The following is a 23,501-nucleotide window of genomic DNA, read 5'->3' as shown; positions in this document are numbered from 1 at the left end:
TGTCGGTGACGTTAAGCAAAACACACCAGTGAGAGCTTCCATTGACAACTGCAGCTTCGTCAAAGACATTTCCCAGAATACACCACTTCTGCCAGTGTCAACAACCCTTTGGCTTAACACTTTCCCTGACTGGGCGCCTGAAAGTGTCTTAGAGTCAGATTATCATAGATTACCGCATCTCTCCTTCTAATCTTGAATCACGGGTCACAAGGGTGCTTTACCATAGGTTATCCACTTCCCGCACTGATCAGCACTCTGTATTATTATCCCCACTGTCTGCCTGCATGAATTACACAAAACAAATCAGGCTTCAGCCAGTGGCAGTACACTTCTTTCCTGTCCAAATGAGCAGAGAGCTTTGTGAGAAAGTTGTGTGTTTATTCTGCGACGTTCTTCGTGCTGTTGCATTGCCAGAATGCATGCACTCAAGCCTGTGTGTGTGTGTGTGTGTTGTGTGTGTGTGTGTGTGTGTGTGTGTGTGTGTGTGTGTCTCCAATCTTTAGGTCTCACGCTCACACACAAACACCTTACGTAATGCTGGCCCTGATCCAGGCCTCTCTGGTGATGGCCAAGTGGGGGACAGCCGCTCTGCCCAAACATGCTCTCAAAATATCTCCAAGGTGGACTCCTTCTGTCAATCTCTCTTTCTAACTGTGTTTGTCTGTCTGTCTATCCATCTCTCTGTCCATTATCCTCTCTCTTCCTAAAACTCTCTTTCTCTCTCCCTACCTTTCTATCTAGCTTTCTCTCTCTGTCACACACTCTTTTTTATCTTTTTTTGTCTTCTGCTCTTTAACCCTCCGTCACTGTCTTTCACCACCACTCTCTTCATCTCCTCATCTTTCTCACTCACTCTCTCATACATTCTCTTTCTCTCTGTCATTTATTTACCTTGCCATACACACACACGCGCGCGCACACACACACACACACACACACACAGGGATTGAGAGACACTCCCTCTCTATTTTCACTCTCCTTCTTTGCATCCAAAACAAACAAGTCTTCTTGGCACTTCCCACACGTGATGTTGCTATGGCACAAAGACAGGAAACCAGCCAGTCCAGGACTTACCAGGACTTGTTTTCATGCTCTACATACATGCATCTCATCCCTTTCACCCCCTCCCTCCAGTGTTTCCTGAAACGAGTCCACAGGGATTTCAAATAGCACAGCGGTCAATGTCCAGTCTGGATGTGGATTAGAACTGGAATGTCAGAGCCCAGTGGGATCTCAGCTTCGTGACAGTTGCGAGCGAGAGTGAGAGTGGTCATGTGACATGCGGATGGCATTCTGGGAATGTCAAAAAGGGACCATGGCAGCAGTCAGCAAGAGCGGGAGGTTATCCTCTTTCCAAGGTGGATGGAGTTACGTGTATCCACATATAGGTGATGTGGTAAGAGACAGCGCACAGACTCACACAAGTGTCCATATGAACTTACAGTGTAGCGTGATTATAACATATCAGGTGATGTTTTAGCTGTTGCACGTTATGAATGTGCGTGCATGCAAATATGTTTCCTAGAGAGTTATTACTGTGCACTGGTGGAGAATACATGGGTCACGAGCCTCTACATGCAAATGACACAATCTACTGCACAACATAAGTAAATGACCTTGAATATCAAGGGCCGAAGGGCATTTGAAAAATAATTCTGCTCGACTTCAAAATGACACACCAGATGTGAAATCATGCCTGGTCTGAGTATACAATTGTGAATTTCATCTCTCTCTCTCTCTCTCTCTCTCTCTCTCTCTCTCTCTGAGCTTGTTTAAGTGTCTTTAAGTGTAGCAGATGTGTTGTGTGTACGCGTGCATTTGTTAGCCTTGTTAGCTCACCTGTAGATGATGCCATTCGAATGCAGGTATGTGAGAGCACAGATGACCTCAGCGGCATAGAAGCGCGCCCGACCTTCATCAAAGCGGCGTGACCTCTGGATGTGGAACATCAGGTCACCGCCATTCACAAACTCCATGACAAAGAACAGACGATCCTGCAGAGAGAGAGAGAGAGACAGAGACAGAGAGAGAGAGAGAGAGAGAGAGGGGATGGATGGTTGGACGGTTAGATAGATCATTTCATATTCTGCTAATCCAACTGTTATTCAGAAAAGAAAATGAGACTGACAATGAGGCTAAATTCTGAAGAGAGAGAGAGAGATAAATGGAAGATGCACACTTTGCAGTGCTCTACAGGTTAATGAATATGGTCCACGTCAGAAGGAAATGTTTCTCCAAAACAGCTGGGGACAGCTGCTACTGACTGTGAGAAATAGCCTCAGTAATCCACTGATAGATTCTGCGGATTTTTACATTCGGCCCATTTCATACACACACATATTTTTACAACCCACCCCAGCTGTTGTCATATGTCAGTGTTAAGTAGTCTTGGTCTGTGAATGGATAGAAGTGCTGACCATAACTAGTATGCAGAGGTCTTGTGAGGAATTGTAACTGAACTTGTAAACAAGCTATGTGCTGCCACCTGCTGTTGTAAATTGACACTGCAGTACAACTGCGTGACTAATTTGAAATTAGTCATCGAACACCATTCTCATGACTCAAATTACCAGAAAATATCCAGTATCTACTATGAACTTCTAGCTTGTTCCAGAAATATAAGGCCTTTTGAAGTTAAAACAACATTGGTTTCTTGAGGTTTCTGTTTTCAGTTAGCCTGGCTCAAGCCAAAACCAAGTTCATCTGAGTTCCTTGTGGTCTGGTGTTACAGTAATGTACTAGGGTGATAGCTAATAGGTTTCAAATTACATTATAGTCACTGAGTTGTAGAATACCACACAGTATGAATACTGATGTCGTGGTTGTACAAAAGAGACAAATTTATGACATGAATTGTGGATACTGTATAACAGGTCTAATGGATATACAAACAAAGGAGAATTCAAACTGGTGTGGTTGGAATAAAGCAAATAAATATGTACAAATCAATCAAACTAATATAAGTTCTACAGGCTTAGGTCATTATCTCTTTGTCTGTACATCTCAGCAAGTTGAACTAGCACAGTGACCCACATGCTACTCCAAGCAATCATTTTAAATCTCTGTTCCCATCTACTGAGATCACGAACACTGGCTGAACTGGTTGAAAGTAGGCCTACAATATATACTCTTTGTGCAAGAGATAAGTGTTTAGACCAGATAGGAGAGAATTAAAAGAGAAACTTTGCTAGAGTGAGTTCAACTGAACACTGCATACTGCACTGAATGCATCAAGGAAGTGGTTCCACTTGAACATGCCGGCTGACCGAGCGTTAGAAGTGTAGTGTCTTTGCAGCCTGCATCTACACGGTGGGTGTGAGTGTGTGAGTGGGTTTCAAGGAAGGATTGCGGAGGCGATAGTGACGCAAGTGGAAAAGCAGACGAGATGTAAGACCACGGTGAAACACACACACACACACACGTTTGATGTTCTGCCCCCCAAGATCTTTTATCTCAATCACCAAGCCAATCACCACCAAGTGCATTTGAAGGAAATTTAGTTTGGCAGTTTGTCACCTTATTGCAGTGTTATCAACAAACTGGAAAACACCTGCTTGGTGGTCCTGGACATGCCTTGAGAGTCTCGTCTTACTGACAGAATATTTTCGAGAGATTTGAAAATTGGTAAGAATTGTTTGTCGAACTAGTTCCGTTCAGAATTCTTTGAACCGTGGCGTCATCTAGTGAACCAGCCAGCATTTTACACCAGTTTTGAACGGAACCAAGGATGTGGCATCAACAGAGGGTGTTGTGTACGTAACTGAATGGCACGCCCACTCGGGTTCACGAGAACAATGCTCTGAACTAGAATGGAATCAGTCTTCTGTTGGTGGACTAAGAGTTGCAAACAGACTTCAAGAGAGGGCAAGTTTGAAGCAGGACGGTGAAACTTCCACACAGCAAAATCAGAAGTTTAAAATCTGAAGTGGAAAAAAAAAAATACTAATTGTGAAATTAACCCCTTTCGATCTGAGTACCAAGCGCTATGCTATGATAAGAGAAGCTTTTACACTTCACAAAATCAACTCTTAAAAGAGTTAACTGAACACTCTGTGTGTAGCAACAGAGGTCATGTCTGTGACGTTTTCACTTCCAGCAAGAACACCAGAATTTCAGTAGAACTGATGCTTACTCATGTATGGCGTGAACCAGGCATGTGCATTTGTGTGTGTGGGCTCGCCCATCTCCTCTATGTGGGTTAACATCGTAGTTTCAACCACAGATAAATGTGTATTTATATAAATACGTATGTGCTGGTGGCTCTGAAAGTAGTACTGTAACTGGGAACGGAATGAGTTGCGTAAGTAGGTGTGTGTGTGTGTGTGTGTGTGTGTGTGTGTATATGTGTGTGTGTGTGTGTGTGTGCGCGCGTACGTGTGTCTGTGTCTGTGTCTGTGTGTGTGCGTGTGTGTGTGTGTATATGTGTGTGTGTGTGTGCGCGCGTACGTGTGTCTGTGTCTGTGTCTGTGTGTGTGCGTGTGTGTGTGTCTATGTGTGTGTGTGTGTGCGCGCGCGCGCTCGTGTGTCCTCACCGGTGTCTGAAAGCAGTAGTACAGCTGTGTGAGGTAGGGGTGCTGGTGGGCGAGGGCCAGCACTCTCTTCTCGATCATGGTGGCCTCCACGTCGTCGTCCTGCAGGATCACGTCCTTCTTCAGCATCTTCACAGCGTACACCCTCTCCGTGCTGTTCATGCACGCCAGCATCACCTGTGGATGTGTGTGTGTGTGTGTGTGTGTGTGTATATATTTTAAACACATATCAAACAAAAGTATGTATGTGTGTGCATGTGTATTTCAGACACATATTACCTATAAGCTGAATCATCAGCTATGGTTCAGCTTATGTGATGGTCTATATGGTTGAGCTCTATTAAAGGTTCAGCTTAAAGCTGAAGACAAGAGACTGTTGCTATTTGAAACTAAGCAGCCAATCCGGTAGTACACCCCTCCTAGCAGCTTGTGGCTGACTGGCTGTAATAGTGCAATGTGCTCAGTCTGGTTTTAGAAGATGGGTCTATGGGTGCACCACTATCACGTCTGTTTTAGCCAGTTCCTCTGATTATAGTTGAAGCTAATTCCTGCGGCATGAACGTAGCCTCAGTTGTGCGCCTGGTGTGGCCCGGCTGTAAGCCGCATCAGTTTTCTTTTCCACTTCCTGATCTAGGACTGCGCGCAGAATTGCTATTTCTATTCACACACACTATGGACAGACTGTTAGACGAGCAGGAGTTAGAGGGGGTCATTCCTGCCCACTGCAATAACACTGACCAATGAAATGGAAAGGGCAGGGATAGAGGATTTATCTTGAGGGGCCAGACACATGGATTATTTGCACATTGTTCTTTCATTTGCTCACTTACAGGTATATCTATGTCTAAATCTTATTTTCAATGTTTTTTACTTATTTTTATAAACAGTAGTTTAGTGGTTGATATGTCTATATATTTGTACAGTGTTCCTACATCTACCTCATGTCTGTGTATTAAGCTGTGTGTTTGTTGTGATTTGCCAAAGCTTTATCAGCTATTCCTGTTTGGTTTTGTTTATGTAAAGCACATTGAATGACCTCTGTGTATGAAATGCGCTATATAAATAAAGTTGACTTGACTTGACTTTATGTAAATTGCTGCTGCAACTCCACAATTTCCCATTGGGGATGAATAAAGTGGCAACTAACTAACTAACCAACAAACTAACAAACTGATTTGCCAACTAACCAACCAATTAACTAACTAACCATCCAACCAATATGTAACTGCCTGTCTCTCCATCTCACCTTGCCAAAGCTGCCCTTGCCCAGCACCTGTAGGAAGGTGAAGTCGTCCAGGCCGACCCTCTCCACACTCCGGGTCCTAGGAACCACCGGATCCTCCTCGCAGGGACGTCCCGGCTTTATGGTTGACCCTCTCTGCTGGAGGAAAAAAAACAAAAAAAACTGAAATATCTAGTTAAGCCTATAATTGTTCATATTATTCCTATATATATGTGACGGTAGCCAGCTGGTACATAGCTGTGCAGTATGTACGTTAGACAAACCTCCCTCCCAATGCCTTAAGAGACCTGCTAGTAGCTGATGCTAGGAGCCTGAGTGTCTGGGCTGAACGACGTGGTCAACACCACGCAGGTTACATATGCATGCCCCATTTTTACATCTCTAGCACAAATCTATGGTGTGTCTGAATGTGCCTGCATGTCTCATGGCTCATGTCTGCATGGGGTGGGTGGGGGGGGGTACCTACACACAGAGGGGAGATTCCAGGCTTCACCCCGAGGTCTGCCAGCTTGCGAGCTAACTCAGCACTGTCCACCCCGCAGTTAGGAGCCACATTCTCCTGGCAACGAATATGAACGTTCATCTTGCAACCTACAGACACAAACACACACAAATATAAGACACAGGTTGGAACAATATTGACAAATGGACTACATAAATAACAACATGCTCACATTCGCATTTGGCCCCTTGTTGAAGAACTACTACATAAATAACTACATAACGAATTGATGGATGGAACAACGGATGAGGTTTGTGGGCTGACTAGGGGCAGGGACAGGAAATAGGAAATATACAGTATGCCTGTGTACGTGCAAGTGTGTGTGTATGTGTATGTGTGTGTGTGTGTGTGTGTGTGTGTGTGTTGGAAGTCTGAACACTCTTCTCACCCTGGCATTGCATGCCCTGTTTGACCACACCGTAGAGCAGAGAACCACAGTGATTGCAGTAGGTGGGCACCTTGTAGTTGTGCTTCTTGAAAATGTGGGGGATGTTGATGCTGAAACCTTGACTGGGACCCTAGGAGGGGAAGAAGCAGTTATAGGAACACGGTTGTAGGTACAGTCCACTTCTAAATCAGTTCTACTAACTACTCTCCCCCAGGAGTCATTTCTCATTCACACTGGCTATAGGAACCGGTAGGCAGTTGTAAGTGATGTAGGCACACCGATGTTGTATATGTCATGACTCTGTATATGTGTATGTGTGTGTGTGTGTGTGTGTGTGTGTGTGTGTGTGTGTGTGTGTGTGTGTGAGAGAAACAAAGGGTGAGAGAGAGAGCTTGTGTGTGTGTAAAAAACAAAGGGTGAGAGAGAGAGCTTGTGTCTGTGTTTGTGTTTGAGAGAGAGAGTGAGTGAAAGAACCTGTTCGTCTTCCTTTTTCTTCATGCGAGGGCATTTTGTCACCACTTGGTCGTGACATCGTTTGTGGACCACACAGGTACACACTGAGATTCACACATAGAAAAGAAGAACAACAATAACATCAGACACAACAACATCCATCAACTGAAGAACAGGACTCCACAGTCAGACCCAGGGGCCAGACTCTACATCTGTCTTTGGACTGGCTCAGACACGGCCCTTTATCTCTAGCACATTAAGATTTGTGACGTCCTGGGGCGCGTTTCCCAAAAGCATAGTTGCTAACTAAGTTAGCAACTTTGTTGGTTGCAATGCAATTTCCCATTGCCAACCAACTAAGTTGCTAACAGGTTAGCAACTATGGTTTTGGGAAACGCACCCCTGTATATCTGTTCTATACAGACAGCTGCAATCTGGTGGTTCTAGTTCACCACTTCATTATTGGGGTATTATGCAGTTTCTTTTACCATTTTGTGAGGTATTGTTTTGTAGGCAACATATTTTTTTATAGCATCCATATTTGCCGCATTACGGTCTGTCACCATAATGTAAACCGATAAATCGGCTTGCTACTGAAATGGAATAAATACTGTATATATATATTTCTAAATTCTCGAAAAATGGTTTCATTCATCCTGCTCACAGGAGGACTCCGCATGTGGCCACAGTAACATCAGCCTAGCTATGATCTTTAGATAAAGTAATCATCTCTGGGGTAGGGAATGGGGGTGAAGCATGCAACTGAAGTCTGGAATACACAAGAATTCCATCACACCCACAAATGTGTGCTAGAAAGTTCCATGTGGTCTCAAACAATGGTCTGATCTCAACATCACATGTGCATGTCTATACCCACTGCTCTCTACCAGAGGTGGGAAATTCCAGCTTCAGGATGGAAGTCCTTCTCTGTATTGGTTCTGCCTGTGCACAACTATTAGCTGCGGCTTATATTGATTTTGCTAAATTTCTTCAGCTATGAGGTTAATACACAGGGGCAGTTAAGTAAGGGATAATGGACGACACGGTGGTCTGTTAACAGAAAATAATGCACGGTCGAGGTACGAGGTTGAGGTTTATACGGCCCGACGCACACCTTTTAAACCTCGTAAGTGCATTATTTTCTGTTAACATACCACCGTGGAGTCCATTATCCCGCTTATTCCACTGTTGCCACTTGCGTTGTGTGTTTACTTAGCCTACTGCCATCCCACTAAAAGCAACCTCCATCATTTTTTGGAGGTTGCTTTAAAAAGGGCATTTTATACACAGGGGTATTTAAATGTGCTTTACATAAAGCAAATAAATGCATAAAAGGGTAATAACTTAATAAAACTTACTAGAAAAATAGTTTAATAGTTTGCCGTTATAGTTATTGTTCTTGGTGTGGACTACTGACCTTGACACTGGTAACCTTGCTTGCCAAATACACCCCTGTAAAAAATAACACATAGTATTAACTAGTTGCAGTGCTCAGAATCCTCCCGTACAATTGAACGCGCATCCTGTCGGGGATTGCTGGAACAGATTGTTATGTTTTTGTTGTCATTTTTGGAGCCTGGGCTGTCCACAGAGACCGCTTTTTTTTTACAGTGTATTCAGGGCATAGGCAGCTAACAGATGGTGTGGTGATGTTTGCAGTATGAGACAAAAACATTTTGGCTTAGAAACCGTGTAACATCACTTAGAGCACCTTTAACATTACTGTAGCTCATTAACCTCAGTCACATTAGTTCAACTGTGAAGGTATTCTCCATCTTGTATGGAACCAAGGGTCTTTAATATTTTGAGCTTGTGAAAACTTCTTTACATGTGTGCAACCAGAAAGTTTTCAAACCCTTTCAAATTTTCCATATTTTGTTATGTTTCAGACTAATCTTTAAATGCATTCCATTATTTTTTTTTTCAATCTACACAAAATGCTCCAATACTCCACAAAAAAGCAGGCGTGTTTTTTACATTTATAAAAAAAATAAGACATTTGAGAATGATGGAGGCTACCGTGCTCTTGGGCACTTTCAGTGCTGTCTTGCTCATGTTCATGTTCTCTCCCCAGATCTGCGTCTTGACACAATCCTGTCTCGCAGGTCTACAGACAATTCTCTCAACCTCGTGGCTTGATTTTCACTCTGACATACATTATCAACTGTGAGACCTTACATAGACAGATGTGTAGATCTCCAAATAACGTCCAATTAATTCATTTAGGCACAGGTGGACAGGTCACAGGTGGACAGGGCACAGGTCACAGGTGGACAGGTATAAGTTATAGCATCTCAGGGACCATTGAAGTAGGATGCACCAGAGCTCAATTGCAAGTGTGATAACAAAGGGTCTGAATACTTATGTAAATGGGATATTTCAGTCTTTTATTTTTTATAAATTTACAAATCACTCCAAACACCTGCTTTTTGTGGAGTATTGTGTGTAGATTGATGACACACACACACACACACACACACACAATTCTATAATTCAGGGTACATTCTACATTTTCTACATCAAGTGTAGAAAAACAAAACAACTCTGTAAACTCATTTATCTGTGTAATCCTATAAGAGCATTAACGATAACAGAGTTGATTTTTCCTCATGAATTTGTGGCTGAACTCCACAAGCTAACCTCAAATTAGCTACTACATGTACATGACGTACAAAACCAAAATGGCATGTTACTGTGTACTATGTTTTTGTGATGTACTGATTCACTCCAATATCACAATAACAGAGTTGACAAATAATTAATCTACTGTTGGTGTAGCCTCAATATTTTGTGCTAATGAATGGCAGAAGCATAAATTCTTCACTGCATTTCCGAATTATCCTGCCAGAAGAAGTGACACCTCTCTGTGCAGGCCTCATGCTTCATATTAAAAGTCTTTGTGGCTTTTAATGCTGTTTAACTACAGAGAGAACATAGTTGACAAGAAGATTGAGACAGATAAAAATAATAGTTTTGTTTAAATACTGAAATAATTAATCCCAAAAAATATGTTGCTAAATCTAACAATCTAACGTTTATTCAAGTTGAATGTATGAATCAATAATCAAGAATATGGTGGTGAGATTCATTTAGTTCATATTTCATGAATAAATTGGATCTAAATTCAGTATATCAAGCATTGTTATTGATGAAAGGTTGTCATAATTTGCATTTTTGTTCAAAACTGATTATGAAACTGAATTTTTTTTATTAACAAAATGTTTACCTCACAAAATGTATCCCAAAATATAGAATGACCCACAAACACATGTAACAAATTCAGTCAGTCACAGTCTCCCGCTCTGACAAGCTCATTGCCTCAAAGTTATTCCCACACAAAGTGAGTCTACACACACACACACACACACACACACACACACGCAGCTGCCAGCTATTCTTGGAACTGTTTGACCATCAAAGCCAGGAACCAGAGCTTTGAGCAACAAGCACATCAAAAACACTAGGCTTTGGCCACTTTATGTCCTTTGAGAATATTCCTAATTCCTGTTTTGTTGTAAATGCTTCTGTGGCCAGTGCTATGAATTGTGTTGTGAGGTGCAGTTGAGTTGTTTACAATATTAAGTCTTGAAGCGAATTTGGTTGCCACTTGCCAAACAAACATCTGTAGATTAGAACATGTTTCTGCACTTCTCTCTAAGTCAGCCAGAACTATAATTTGTGTGTGTGCTTTGGAACCAACAGTATCTGACTACTACAATAACAACTCAACAACTAATAAAACAATAACATAACTCTTCCAGCTAATCACCGAAAAGGGGTGACAGGAATTTAGTGGAATCAGAGGGAGAATGGAAGAGGAGTTTGGAAAGGGGATTGATTTTTTTGTTTTTTTCAAATATCAACAGATGTGAGGTCATCCAGAATCACGTACCATACCTTTAAGTTCTAAGTTCTTGCTAAAGCACTACAGTTGAAAATTAGCCCGCTGGGTAACACTGGCACATTTACAGAAATGATATGAATGTGCGCTGTCCTTATAACTAAAATAAATTCAATTAAATGAAAGTGAATTGCCATAAGATACATAATGTGGTATGACTGTGTGTATGTCTGTGTGTTTGTGACTAAGAGTATGCATATATTGTACAGTGATTAAGGTGTGTGAATATAAACTGTGTATGTGTATTTGTGTGTGTGTGTGTCTTATGAGTAACCTTCCTGAATAATATATAGACAGTTATGTGTGGAAGAAGCTTATCACAGCCAAATGTCCCACAGGGGTTAATGTGGATAAACAAGTAAGTAAGTCAGTAAGAAAGCATTCATATTAGGGGTGTAACGATTCACCAAATCCTCGATTCGATTACATTTTAAAGGAGAATTCCGGTGTGATATTGACCTAAAGTGTATTGAAACATGATACCGAGTGTGAACGTATGTCTCATAGCCCATCTCGGCTTGTCCCCTGCACTCCAAAAAAATCTGGCTTAGTTAGCCGATGCTACCAACAGCTTTTTCAATAGTGGTGCTTCGCATCGGCTAGCCATGCAAATAAATCACTGTTTTACACCCATTTACGAGGCTCAATGTATCTCCACACTTCATTGGTAGACTTCCGAGGGCCCTGACATTTAAAACGAGACATTGAGAACTTTGAAAAAGCACTGGTAGTTTACTTACAAGACGATTTATACAGACTGTATCTTCACGAAGTTTAGCGTTTGCAGCCATCTTGAATTTAGTCACGATAAGTCGAGCAACGAGTAAGAATGAACAGGTATGATAAGGGATCAGATTCCAAAAATAATTTAGGGGAAATGCATGGATTCCAGTTGCTGCTACTGGAAGAAACTGGAATCCATGCATTTCCCCTAAATTATTTTTGGAATAGATACATTGAGCCTTGTAAATGGGTGTAAAACAGTGATTTATTTGCATGGCTAGCTGGTAGTTGTTAGCTAATTGGTAGCATCGGCTAACTAGCGCCAGATTTTGGAGTGCAGGGGACAAGCCGAGATGGGCTATGAGACATACGTTCACACTCGGTATCATGTTTCAATACACTTTAGGTCAATATCACACCGGAATTCTCCTTTAACACTTTGAGTGCCAAAAAACGCAATATTGTGTTTAGCTTTTTTCTAAATTACGAAAATAGACACTCACACCTTATGTGCGATTATGGGAAATCTATGATGAATAGAACTGAAATAGATGACGATCGAAAACTCATGAAAATGCACAATCTGGACATTTTATCTGGACATTTCATCATAACTCGGCTTTTGATGGTTATCGCTTTGGGTCGAATCAGTGACGCATGCACATCAGGTCAAAACCAGGCCATTTCTTTTCATGGGTTTATCACTAGGTGGCAGTCTCGCCAGGTCTCGCTAGGTCACTTCCAGGAAACATTACAGGCAACACTTCTCAGGTGCTGAAGGGGAAAATTAAAAAGTTAAAGAAAAAGATATTGCAGAAGGTGCGTTTTCGCCAGACAATGCTGGATGAGTCCGCCTTTCTACTAAGACAAGATGACTCTGACCACGACAATCAGGGGAGACCACACGCCAGGTCAAAAACATTAGAAAGAGTGACTGACTACCGTGCTGAGGAGGGAGTTCCACCTCCACCACGGGCCGGGCCGAGCGGAGTGGGTGATGGGCCAAGTCGCGCTTGCATTTTGATGAAACCTAGCCACTGTTTAGCTTGGGATTTCTCAGGAACAGAGGCATGTAGAAATAAACAGTTTGTACCCACTGAGAGCTTGAAGTCACTCTTAAAGTCTCAACTTTCAAACAAGCCATAGTATGTGTCCATAACTATAACATAGAATACGCTGTGGCTCTACAAAAATTGTCAACAATTATCTAGATTGCTGGCACTCTGGGCCAAAGCTTCCGAAAACAGCGTGGCATTCAAAGTGTTAAGGTCACGATTCGATTTGATTTTCAATATTTTTTAATTATATTGCCATTAATGCAATTCACATGTTGTTTACTTCATTTTTTTGGGAGGGGGGGGTGTTATTTTGAAACCGCTTTTTTATTTTGAAAACCATTCCTACCGAGAGCTAGGCAATTAAACAGAAGAGTCAACATAGACGAGAAATTAAATAACACGGAATGATAATATAACTGTTAGAACATACTCCGAAGAGACACAAGGTTAGTGTTCATGGAATATAGCACTTTTAGCGTATTTTAGTTATTTTGGACTCTAGGCTATCTAGACCTTCACTTGCGTTCAACTGTGTCAACTGACGTGAATGAATGAACCTCAAAATATTTCCACACTGGTCATTTCAGAGAAGCAAGAGGTGGTTCTAGTTAGGTTGAAGTCTTTTGTTTAGTGGCTGTAGCTTCAATTTTGGGGAGATAGGACACAAGTTAACACACCTGGGTGTTTGTGTGTGTGTGGGTGTGTGTGTTTCCCCCCCTGCATGCTGGACATGACACTGGGGGTGTGGCTGAATCGTCAAACCAACTGTATTTTTGATTTCGAAGTTCGAGATCGGGGTGTTGATTGTGACAGCCCTTGTTTCTATATAAAAATATCTATATAAAGTACCACAACAATGACAGCAACTGCAAAAACCAAGTTTGTTGTATGAGTGAACATAATTTGCCATTAAAATCTGATTCTTCTCTGCCACTCTCTGGTTGTGTCTGTGGGTCTGTGTCTGTGTGACACTGATTAGTAAGTGTCTGTGGGTGTGTGTAAGCACTTATGTTTTTCTGTAGGAAGCAGATGTCTAGCAGTAGCCTTAAGGCGGGAGGGTACAGGATATGTAGGTCATAAGCTAGACTGACAGCGGAAGCAATATGAGCAATATGAGTGTGTGTGTGTGTCTGTGTTGTGTGTGTGTGTGTGATGTTTCAACACTCCAGCACAGGATCTAAACAGCCAGAAGCAGTACGGATGTGATTTTGGGATTGTGTCACAATGCAGTTTTGCTGATGTTGCAGCTGTTGGATTGCCTACAGTATGTGTGTGTGAGTGTGCGTGTGTGTGTGCTTGCGTGGGCTTGTGTGTGTCTGTGGGTGTGAAAGGTGGAGTGAAAGTGTGGTTATATCTCAATGTATGAAACTCCTACTAATGAATTCTCTTGAAACACTGTGTGTGTGTGTGTGTGTGTGTGTGTGTGTGTGTGTGTGTGTGTGTCATTGAGTATGTGTGTGTCTCACCCTAAGGAATTCATTCTGTGGAAGCAGCTGTGTGTGTGTGTGTGTGTGTGTGTGTGTGTGTGTGTGTGTGTGTGTGTGTGTGAGAGAGAGAGAGAGAGTGTCTCACCATATGAAATTCTTGCAGTGGAAGCAGAAGGTAGGCTGCCTCAGGTATGTAGCCATGAACTTATGGCCATTAACTTGGTGCACCTTCCTCTTCAGGACCTTCTTCCTTATTAACCTCTGATGGTCCCTCGACCCGTTTATAATCGCTGCATCTGAGAGATAAGGGAGACAGAGAGAGAGAGACAAAGAAAGAAAGAAAGAAAGAAAGAAAGAATGAAAGAAAGAAAGAAAGAGAGACATTGACATGGAAAGAGAGAAGAGTGAGAAAAGATGTCACAGAAACCGAAAGGAACACATGGTGTTCCTTGAAATGCAATTAAATGCATATATGTATTCTATAATGAATTAATTCATATTATGAAACATTTTTATTACATTTCAGGAAGTACAATTTGGTAAATATTCAAAATGTAGCAGCCATTCAAATTCACACTATGCAGCCTGGCTTCTTTAACTAGCAGGAGGAATAGAAGGGTGGAAAAAGACTGCAGAACAGAGCCTCTGCACACTGCTGCTGACATAAGTGCAGCGTTACTTTCTGTCACTTGACCACATCCACCAGCGCCGAAATGTTCAACTGAAAAAGCATTCAGTGACCAATGGATTTTATTAAGCGGCAGAGGGCAGAGGAGGAGGTGTCCACAGTAGAGAGGAGTTTCTAGTTACCGTCGAGGAAGGAGCCGGTGAGGGAGATGGTGACGTAAACTCTGCCCTCTGGCTCCAGAGCAACCTGGTGCAGGAACAGGAAGGGGGAAGAGGAAGGCCTGGGTGAGCTTCTCAGCACAATAACAGCAGCAACAACAAAAAAATCCCCACACACACACTTCAGTGCAGACACACACACACACACACACACACACACACACAAATAATCTCTAGAGAGTAACATAAATAGGTAATATCTCACAGACACACAAAACTTCCATGTACTGAATATAAATACACTACAGCATTCAAGGAACCAGGAGTTATCATGGTCAGTGTAACGTCATGAGACATTCACTATTTTGGATTTAGAGTGCTGATAATGGACACTGACAATGGACACAGGAGGCCATGACGTAGTAGACAGTTCCAGTAACAAAGTTTCAAATTCATTACAAAATGGAAGTGGCCAAGTGGGGATAGTGATTTCACACCCTGACCATGGACTGTTAGCCACTGAGGTCAGACAGATCTGTTCCAACATGGCTAAAACTGAAGGACTGTGGAGGAGATTGTTTCCTCAAGCCATTCGCATCCTAAACACACATACAACTCTTTAAACTACATTACTGTACATGGACTTGGACTTAATATATTTATTAAATTATTTTTCAATCTTTCTTTCTTTATCCTTATAAATAGTTGGTGAACCCTCAGGTCAGGGAAGCTGAGCAGCTATTTCACTACATGTTTTACAACAGTATCACTATGTATGTGACAAATAAAATTGAATCCTTGATCCACTCTTAAAACAAATGTGTTGAAAATAACACAACTCTGTATTCAGATAGGGACAGCACAGTTTGGGTTATTATATATATATCGAGTGTAGCTGTCAACCATCCATAAGATTTAAAGATGACACTGAACACCAGTGTCAAATGTAGAACACACTTTAGTTGAAAACGACATGACTATAGAGTTACATTAAGAGTAAAGAGTTAAGAGTAGAGTTAAGGCTCATTCACTCCTTCACTCATTCACTCTCTAGCACAAGCTGGTGTGCGGTGAACGTTGGCGTATAATGGCTGCCATGCATCACCCAGGTACGTGCTACACATTGTTTTGTTGGTTTCATTTCATGTTACCTTTCAACATACTTGAAAATTAAAATTGAAAATCTACACTTCAAATCCAATGCTGCCATAATCCCTCAGCATCTACCTTCAAAGGAATGTCTGAGAAATGGGCCAATTATAACAAAGTTACCATAAAAACTATGTGTGCGTAATTAACAGCCTGTGTGTCATCCTGAAGACAATTAGATCTGCATACAGGTGAGCACTGAGGAGAAGAATCTGGAAAGTGCTGTTCCACAAGATTCCTTCACGATGACATGAGACGATAGTAACACTCCCGATGACAGTGACTGGACATGCACCAATGATTTCTTTTTTTTTTTTTTAGCAAGACCAATGACATTCTCCTGCAGACCATTACAACACACATCACTACAACCGACAGTTCATACGAGGGACAAGAATGGCTTTGTCTGGTGCCTGATCAAATGCTGAAGACACATTACAATGAGGAAACCTTTACTCTAGTGAAGTTAAGTACAAGGCCCTAGACTACACTAAAGTGTCACGGTCACGGAAGCCTCTATGCCTTTCAGCCATTCATTCAAATATGTAGGTTATTTCAAATAGGTCAAGAGCATAGAGGCAAATGTTGTATTGGGAGAATGAAAGGTAACAAAACCTGTGTACTTTCTCCCATATGTCTTTATTCAAATACAAAGATCAGTCATGAGAGCATGTCTATGGTACATATACAAACTCTGTCTGGTCAATGGCGAAGACATTAACTAATTTCACCTTTGAGAAAACAAGGTAGGGACCAACTGACTGGATGCATATATGAATCTGGGACAACTTTCACTGATCTGTGCTAGGGCTGGGCGATATGGACCAAAAGTCATATCCCGATATATTTAGGTTGAATATCGATATACGATATTTATCCCGATATTTTTTCTGCAAAGTTAGAGCTGTAAAATGAAATGTTCAGTCAAATATGAGTAGTTTTATTGAAAACTCACTACTCAAATAACAATAAAATGTATACATAAAACTGGAGTGCCTTTTTTGAAATCAAAGCTCCCTAAGGTGCACATTTAATTAAAACAAATATCTTAAATAAAAATAGCCTATAAAATAAAATAGGCCAATCTTTTTCTGAAATAAATATATTTATATGAGAGTAGCATGCAGTTTCACAGCAGTGCAGAGAGGGGAGCAGTGCAGAGAGCTCCGGTCAGCGGCTTGCGTGGAGCAAGGATCACAGTGCAAATTTGAACTATATCGATATATGCGATATGGTCTAATTCCATATCGCATTTTAAAATATATCGATATATCTTTTATATCGATATATCGCCCAGCCCTAATCTGTGCCACAGTCGTGGCTTTCCCTCCCCACTCTGAACAACAAGGCTTACAAATGGCATCTATACAATGCCACACGAGGGCCCTGACCAACTCTAATATAGCCAGCGTGACCTGAGACTGGGAAAGCATTTATCAGGGTTCCAAATAATTTTCACTGACAACATTTTAAAACCTTTCCATGACATTTCAATGACCTTGAATAAAATTTCCATGGCTTTTCACAAATACAAGCTTCCTTTACGCCACAGACTGAGGACAATTATGAAATGTGACGTAAACGAGACTGGATAAAATGTGTTTTCTCCCTGACTATTGGATATCTATGAAGGAGGCGATCAATTTCCGTGACAAGACATGTGCTATCTATCTCCTACCTACATCCCTGGTATGACAAAATGAAATTCCATGACTTTTCCAGGCTTTTCATGACTTTGAGAACCCTGATTCTTGTTCCTCCACTGGTCCTGGACCTGTTTCTTATATTCCAAACCTAAGACTCAAGCCCTGCCGGGCACTTGAACTCTAAATGCATTTCAATGAAAATGATTGCTTCTTTTTATGATAATGATCACTTTCATTCCTCCACATATCCTACAATCACAGAGTCAAAAAGTGGACATCGCTTTGATATCTCCACATAAGCAGCCATTTGCTTGTATTGCACCTCACTCATGATAAGTAAATCTCGATAAAACTGCCTGCCAAATAAATAACTATAATGGCTGACACAGCGCCACAGCTTCGGGGCGATGACAGACAGATGTGCTTTGCTATGCCATTTTATGATGAGATAATTCTCTGGTGTAGATGTGGAGATGATAGCCTGCCGTTCTGGCAGAAGTGGGGTTGCAAGTGGCTGTTTACAACAACAGTGCAGTGGGCTACGGAAAGCTTGTGGTTTTGGTGCTCTCTCTGCAGTGGGTGTGCATTTGGAACAGTCAGTTATCGCACCAAAAAAAGGCAAAGCGAAAAGACGCAGAGAGTAACCGATTCACAGAGGACACGATGGCGAGCTCATAGGCAGGTCTGTGTCATTTAGTCTCCATCACATGTGGATTGTCGATCTATGTACAGACAGACAAACACAGACGCAGATACAGGCATGTGTGCACACACACAAACACACACACACACAATGGGACAATATAAAGCATGCATGCGAGCACATACAGTAGGCCTACTATTTATCCATTATTATTATCTATCAAGGCCAAAATGAGAGTTTAATGTTTTTAAAAGCAAATCTGCAATCTCACAAATTATTACCCCTTGATTTCAAATATGATATGGTAGTGTAACAAGTCTCACTTTTGACTGATGGCCATATGGCTTCAGGCTTTGACACAACCAATTATTGTCACTAAAACTTGTCTTACTTATCTTGGTTTACCTCCAAATTTAAAACCAGTTCCATTTAAACCGAACACATTGCAATTTGCACAGCCTAACAAAACATTCAAGGTCCCATATTATACTTCTTTTTCAACAAATCAAAATAAGGTTGCACAAAACATGTCCCTGAAGCTGTTTGCGCAAAATTCCTCTCAGATTACACATCATCGGTCAGCTCCATTCTCGCCAGTTTCAGTCCCTTTCAGAATAGGCTGATTCTGGGGCCTGTTGTCTTAAATGCAAATTAACTGTTGCTGGCCAAGCCCCATCAGGAACTGATTCCATGTTTATGTCAACGGGCGGTATGGTCGAAAGTCGGGGAATATGAGGCGATGACACAGCGATGGAGGATTCTCCACCAGAAAGCCTCCGACTGCCAGTGATAAAATGCGATATGTTATGGAGGAATAATAAACACTGCCTGTTCTGTACAATAACCATAACTACAGCAGAATCAATTCTTGTAGATGCCTGCTATTGATGTAACATAGCCTATGGTAAATGATAATGGGTAAAACATTATTTGGGTTAGTACATAAGCTCAATAGAGATGATGGTGGCCTATTCCAAAGTTTAAAAGCATTTGTGAAATTGGCTGCCTACCTACTACCGGATGGCCTGGGTCACTCTCTGCGTAGGCTAGGCTATGGCCAAATTACAGCTGCAGGGATATCCTTTACCAACTTAGTGGATAGGAATTTTCAGATGGGGGGGTAGTAATATTGAAATTTCCCCTACTGTGACGTTACAATAGGGGAGACATCTGAATGGCTCACAGGAGCGCATGATTATATCTCTCAGCTAACCCACATGGAATAATATGTCCCCTTTGAGATTTGTGTAGTTGTTGATTGCACAGTTGATTGAGATTTATTCACTGAGAATACAGAGATGCTCAACAAGGTGGTCTTCAGGGTGCAGGGGCCCTGCCAAATGATTTGAGCCCAATTTTATTTTTCCCCAAAACAAATTTAAAAAAATATTCTGTATATCATATATATCACGTATCTGGCTTAACACTGTTTACACTAAAGTATGTGGCACTAGGCCATCCTACACAATTTTGGCTGAGTTTAATAAGCCATATAACAGGGGTCTCTATAGGCTGCGTGGACTGAAACATGTTGAAGACTCTCAACAGACATCTCAAAAAATTGTTTACAGCAAAATATATCTCAGATGAAGCTGAATGTCTTGCTTACCCATCCCTCAAAGGTCTGCCTCGTATTGGCTGTATCCATCATATCCTCCAGTTGAAAGGTGCAGTTGGCCACAAAATCGTCATATCCAATAGGAGTATCGTGAAACACGGCGAGCTCCAGAACCTTTGCATCACTAATTTGCGCGCACAGGACTTCATTGTATGTTGGACTGTTCGTTTTTGACTTTGTAACAGTCTGTCCAATTTTGACATCGTCCACCTTTGCCACAATGTAAGGGTCCATCAAATTTGATTTCACACTTGGTCTTATAGAATGCCGTTTGGAGAAGGATGTCGGTTTGAGATCTACCGCCTCCCCAACTCGAACTTTCAAGAACCCGTTGAACCTCATGGCGTTGGTCACTGTATGTTACCAGCACCTTAAATAAAGCAAGAACATCTGACACTGCATGCCGACGATTATCCTCTTCAAATGTCCAAATAGCAAGCTACGTTTTTAAAGCTCTTAACTTTTAAAGTTCCTGAAACGGGCAACTCACCTCTAGACAAATAATTAGTTAGGTAAAAGCGCTGGTGGAGTGGACTACTGTCACCATGGTTGCGTCGCTCAAAATCCCCCTTCTGATGTGTCGTCTTCTGAGTAAACTGTGCCACTTCATTTCATGGCGCTCTGTGTTTTCGGAAGAGCTAGGCTATGTAAGTTCCGTGGGGTGGTTACCTACCGGCGCACATAACAAAGAATGCAAACAATGCGACAGAGAACACCTGATTCACAAGTTCTGTCAAACGATACGGGAAGAGAGGAAGCTGGAGGCAAGTGCACCTCTGTCATTCTCGGTAATTCTCATGTTCTGAGCCACAGGCCTACTAATTGTATCCTAAATCTCACGCCTCTTCACATTTGTATGACCCACGTGCTTGCGAAGACTGACAGACAATTCCTTACAATCCAAACTAGGCCTACCACAGAGAACAACCTAGATGTCCCTCCGACTGCTGACAGCTGCTTGTGAATTGAGGAAGTCAAAACATGGAAGGCATTGTGACGATTATCGTAATTTCTATATTTTATTTATATATTTCTTATTACTATTTTTTATTTATTGGGTCAGTAATATCTGCTATGACAGAAGACGAGAAAAACTCCGGTAAGAAGATCTCGTCAACGCATAACGCCTTATCTTTGGATTAGCCTATGCGTGCTTTAATGTTAAGCATTGATGTCCTCATTTGGTTTAATTTCATTTTGGTCACCTAATCACTAATCATCAGTCAACCACGAAGGGAAAATGTCATAAGATTGGGTCGGGGAAGCTGGTCTAACTATACAATGTGGCAAACTGTGGCAAAGGTTGTCCAGCAGAGGGTAGCATCATTCTACCTATCAAATAGGCTACATAAGATGTAAACAGTTCAGAAACTGGATTTACAGTTTCTAAAAACTGCTTAGCCTATACAATTATTTGTCACAGAATGGCAGAAACTCAAAGTATAAAAGCAAAAAGCTTTTTTTGTGCAAAACACACAAAATCAGCCATTGAACACATTGTGTGCATAACACTGTAGGCTACTTCAAAATGCAGAACACTCAAAGGCTACCAATTCCAAAGGCTACTTCAGTCATACTGTATGTTTTTATGTATCAGGCTTAGGTAATTCTTATATTATTCAAAGTGGTTGTGGTTATGGTATTTGGCAGACACTTTTGTCCACAGTGCCTTACATTATATTAACATTACCAACATACCACATTCAGGTTCCAAGCACCATGGGGGATGCTGTTTTGAGTCCGATCCTGGTAATTTCCCGATCCCACCCCATCTCTCTCTCCCACTTGCTTCCTGGTATCCTCTTCAATATATCTGTATAAAGGCAAATATATATAAAAAATGTTTCAAACAAAGCTTGAAAAGCCTACATAAGCATAATTGTAATAACAGCAATATCAATATCAACAATGAAAATAAAGACCTTTCATAACAAAAAAACATAAACTCATCATAACTGTAAGATAATTAATTAATTAAGTGTGAGGTTCCTACCGCTGAAATCAAGAAGACGCCTATGTAGTCACAAAGCCAGAACTGAGAGACTCAGGAGAAGTTTTTATCCCCAGGCCATCCGAACTCTGAACTCACACTATACTGACTTTGCACACATTCACTCCTCAGCACTCTCAAACATTTCCCAACTCTGAACTCACACTATACTGACTTTGCACTCATTCACTATTGCACTCATGACCCCACACACACACTACCACAAGACTTTTAGCACTTTTACATCCCTCTCCCTATGCTACAGACCTTTTATTTATTTTCTTATTTCATCACACATCAAAACACACACACACACACACACACACACACACACACACACACACACACACACATATCTGACTTTCTCCAACTTTTGCACATCTCCATATAACTTTTATTTATTATTTTGATTTCTCCTCCATCTACCCATGTCCTTGATTGCCTAGCCTTTCTGCCCCCCAACCCCCCACCCCCAACACACACACACACTTACATCATCACTGTCATCACTTCACATACATACAACACACTGCTTGCTACAGTAAGCCTCCCTCTACATACTTGCTGCACACTGCCCCTACATACACAGCACATTGTCTTCAGGATCTTCTCCAACACACATCCTCTACATACTTACAGCACACTGCCCCCACCTACACACTACACACACACACACACACACAGTCACTGCTCCACTTCCTCCCTGCCCACACACACACATCTTCACTGTCATCACTCACATACATCATACATACAGTACTCTGCTTGCAATAGTAAGTCCCTGCCCCCCCTACATACACAGCACATTATTTCATCAGGAAGCTTCTCCAACACACATCCCCAACATACTTACAGCACACTGCCCACACACACACTACACACACACACACACACACACACACACACACAGTCACTGCTCCACTCCCCCCCCCCCACACACACACACATCTTCACTGTCATCACTCACATACATCATACATACAGTACTCTGCTTGCAATAGTAAGTCCCTGCCCCCTACATACACAGCACATTATTTCATCAGGAAGCTTCTCCAACACACATCCCCAACATACTTACAGCACACTGCCCACACACACACACACACACACACACACACACACACACACACACAGTCACTGCTCCACTCCCTCCCCCCCACACACACACATCTTCACTGTCATCACTCACATACATCATACATACAGTACTCTGCTTGCAATAGTAAGTCCCTGCCCCCTACATACACAGCACATTATTTCATCAGGAAGCTTCTCCAACACACATCCCCAACATACTACCCATGCTACCCACTACACCATGCCCCCAATACGCAGCACATTGTCTCATGAGGAAGCTTCCCCAACACACATATTGCACACTGCCCTCTCCCCACATACACAGCACACTATCCCATCTCCCCTGTCATCCCCCAACACACACACCA

The 23,501-nt window shown here is 41.8% G+C and overlaps 1 protein-coding gene across 4 annotated transcripts in view; it reads right to left on the bottom strand.

Moving 5' to 3' along the window:
* The window catches only part of prkchb (protein kinase C, eta, b), a 34,510-nt gene extending 13,511 nt beyond the window's left edge, over window positions 1–20,999 (bottom strand). Inside the window, exons 1-11 of one of the 4 annotated variants that reach the window (XM_048250809.1) lie at window positions 20,557–20,999; window positions 20,058–20,436; window positions 15,035–15,098; window positions 14,370–14,520; window positions 8,533–8,567; window positions 7,137–7,219; window positions 6,663–6,792; window positions 6,239–6,363; window positions 5,776–5,910; window positions 4,533–4,706; window positions 1,840–1,994 (exon numbers count right to left, since the gene is read on the bottom strand). In XM_048250809.1, coding sequence (XP_048106766.1) covers window positions 1,840–1,994; window positions 4,533–4,706; window positions 5,776–5,910; window positions 6,239–6,363; window positions 6,663–6,792; window positions 7,137–7,219; window positions 8,533–8,567; window positions 14,370–14,520; window positions 15,035–15,098; window positions 20,058–20,408 — 1,403 coding nt within the window. In that variant the 5' untranslated portion in view covers window positions 20,409–20,436; window positions 20,557–20,999. Of the gene's footprint in view, window positions 1–1,839; window positions 1,995–4,532; window positions 4,707–5,775; window positions 5,911–6,238; window positions 6,364–6,662; window positions 6,793–7,136; window positions 7,220–8,532; window positions 8,568–14,369; window positions 14,521–15,034; window positions 15,099–20,057 lie in introns of all 4 variants that reach the window. The other 3 variants (XM_048250808.1, XM_048250810.1, XM_048250811.1) reach the window with 3 other exon arrangements.
* Between the last annotated feature and the right edge of the window lie 2,502 nt (window positions 21,000–23,501).

This window comes from Alosa alosa, chromosome 8 (genome assembly GCF_017589495.1).
Source record: "Alosa alosa isolate M-15738 ecotype Scorff River chromosome 8, AALO_Geno_1.1, whole genome shotgun sequence".
Taxonomy (NCBI): Eukaryota; Metazoa; Chordata; class Actinopteri; order Clupeiformes; family Clupeidae; genus Alosa; species Alosa alosa.
Note: the sequence above shows the minus strand (reverse complement) of the source record. Positions and strands in the feature narration are given on the sequence as shown.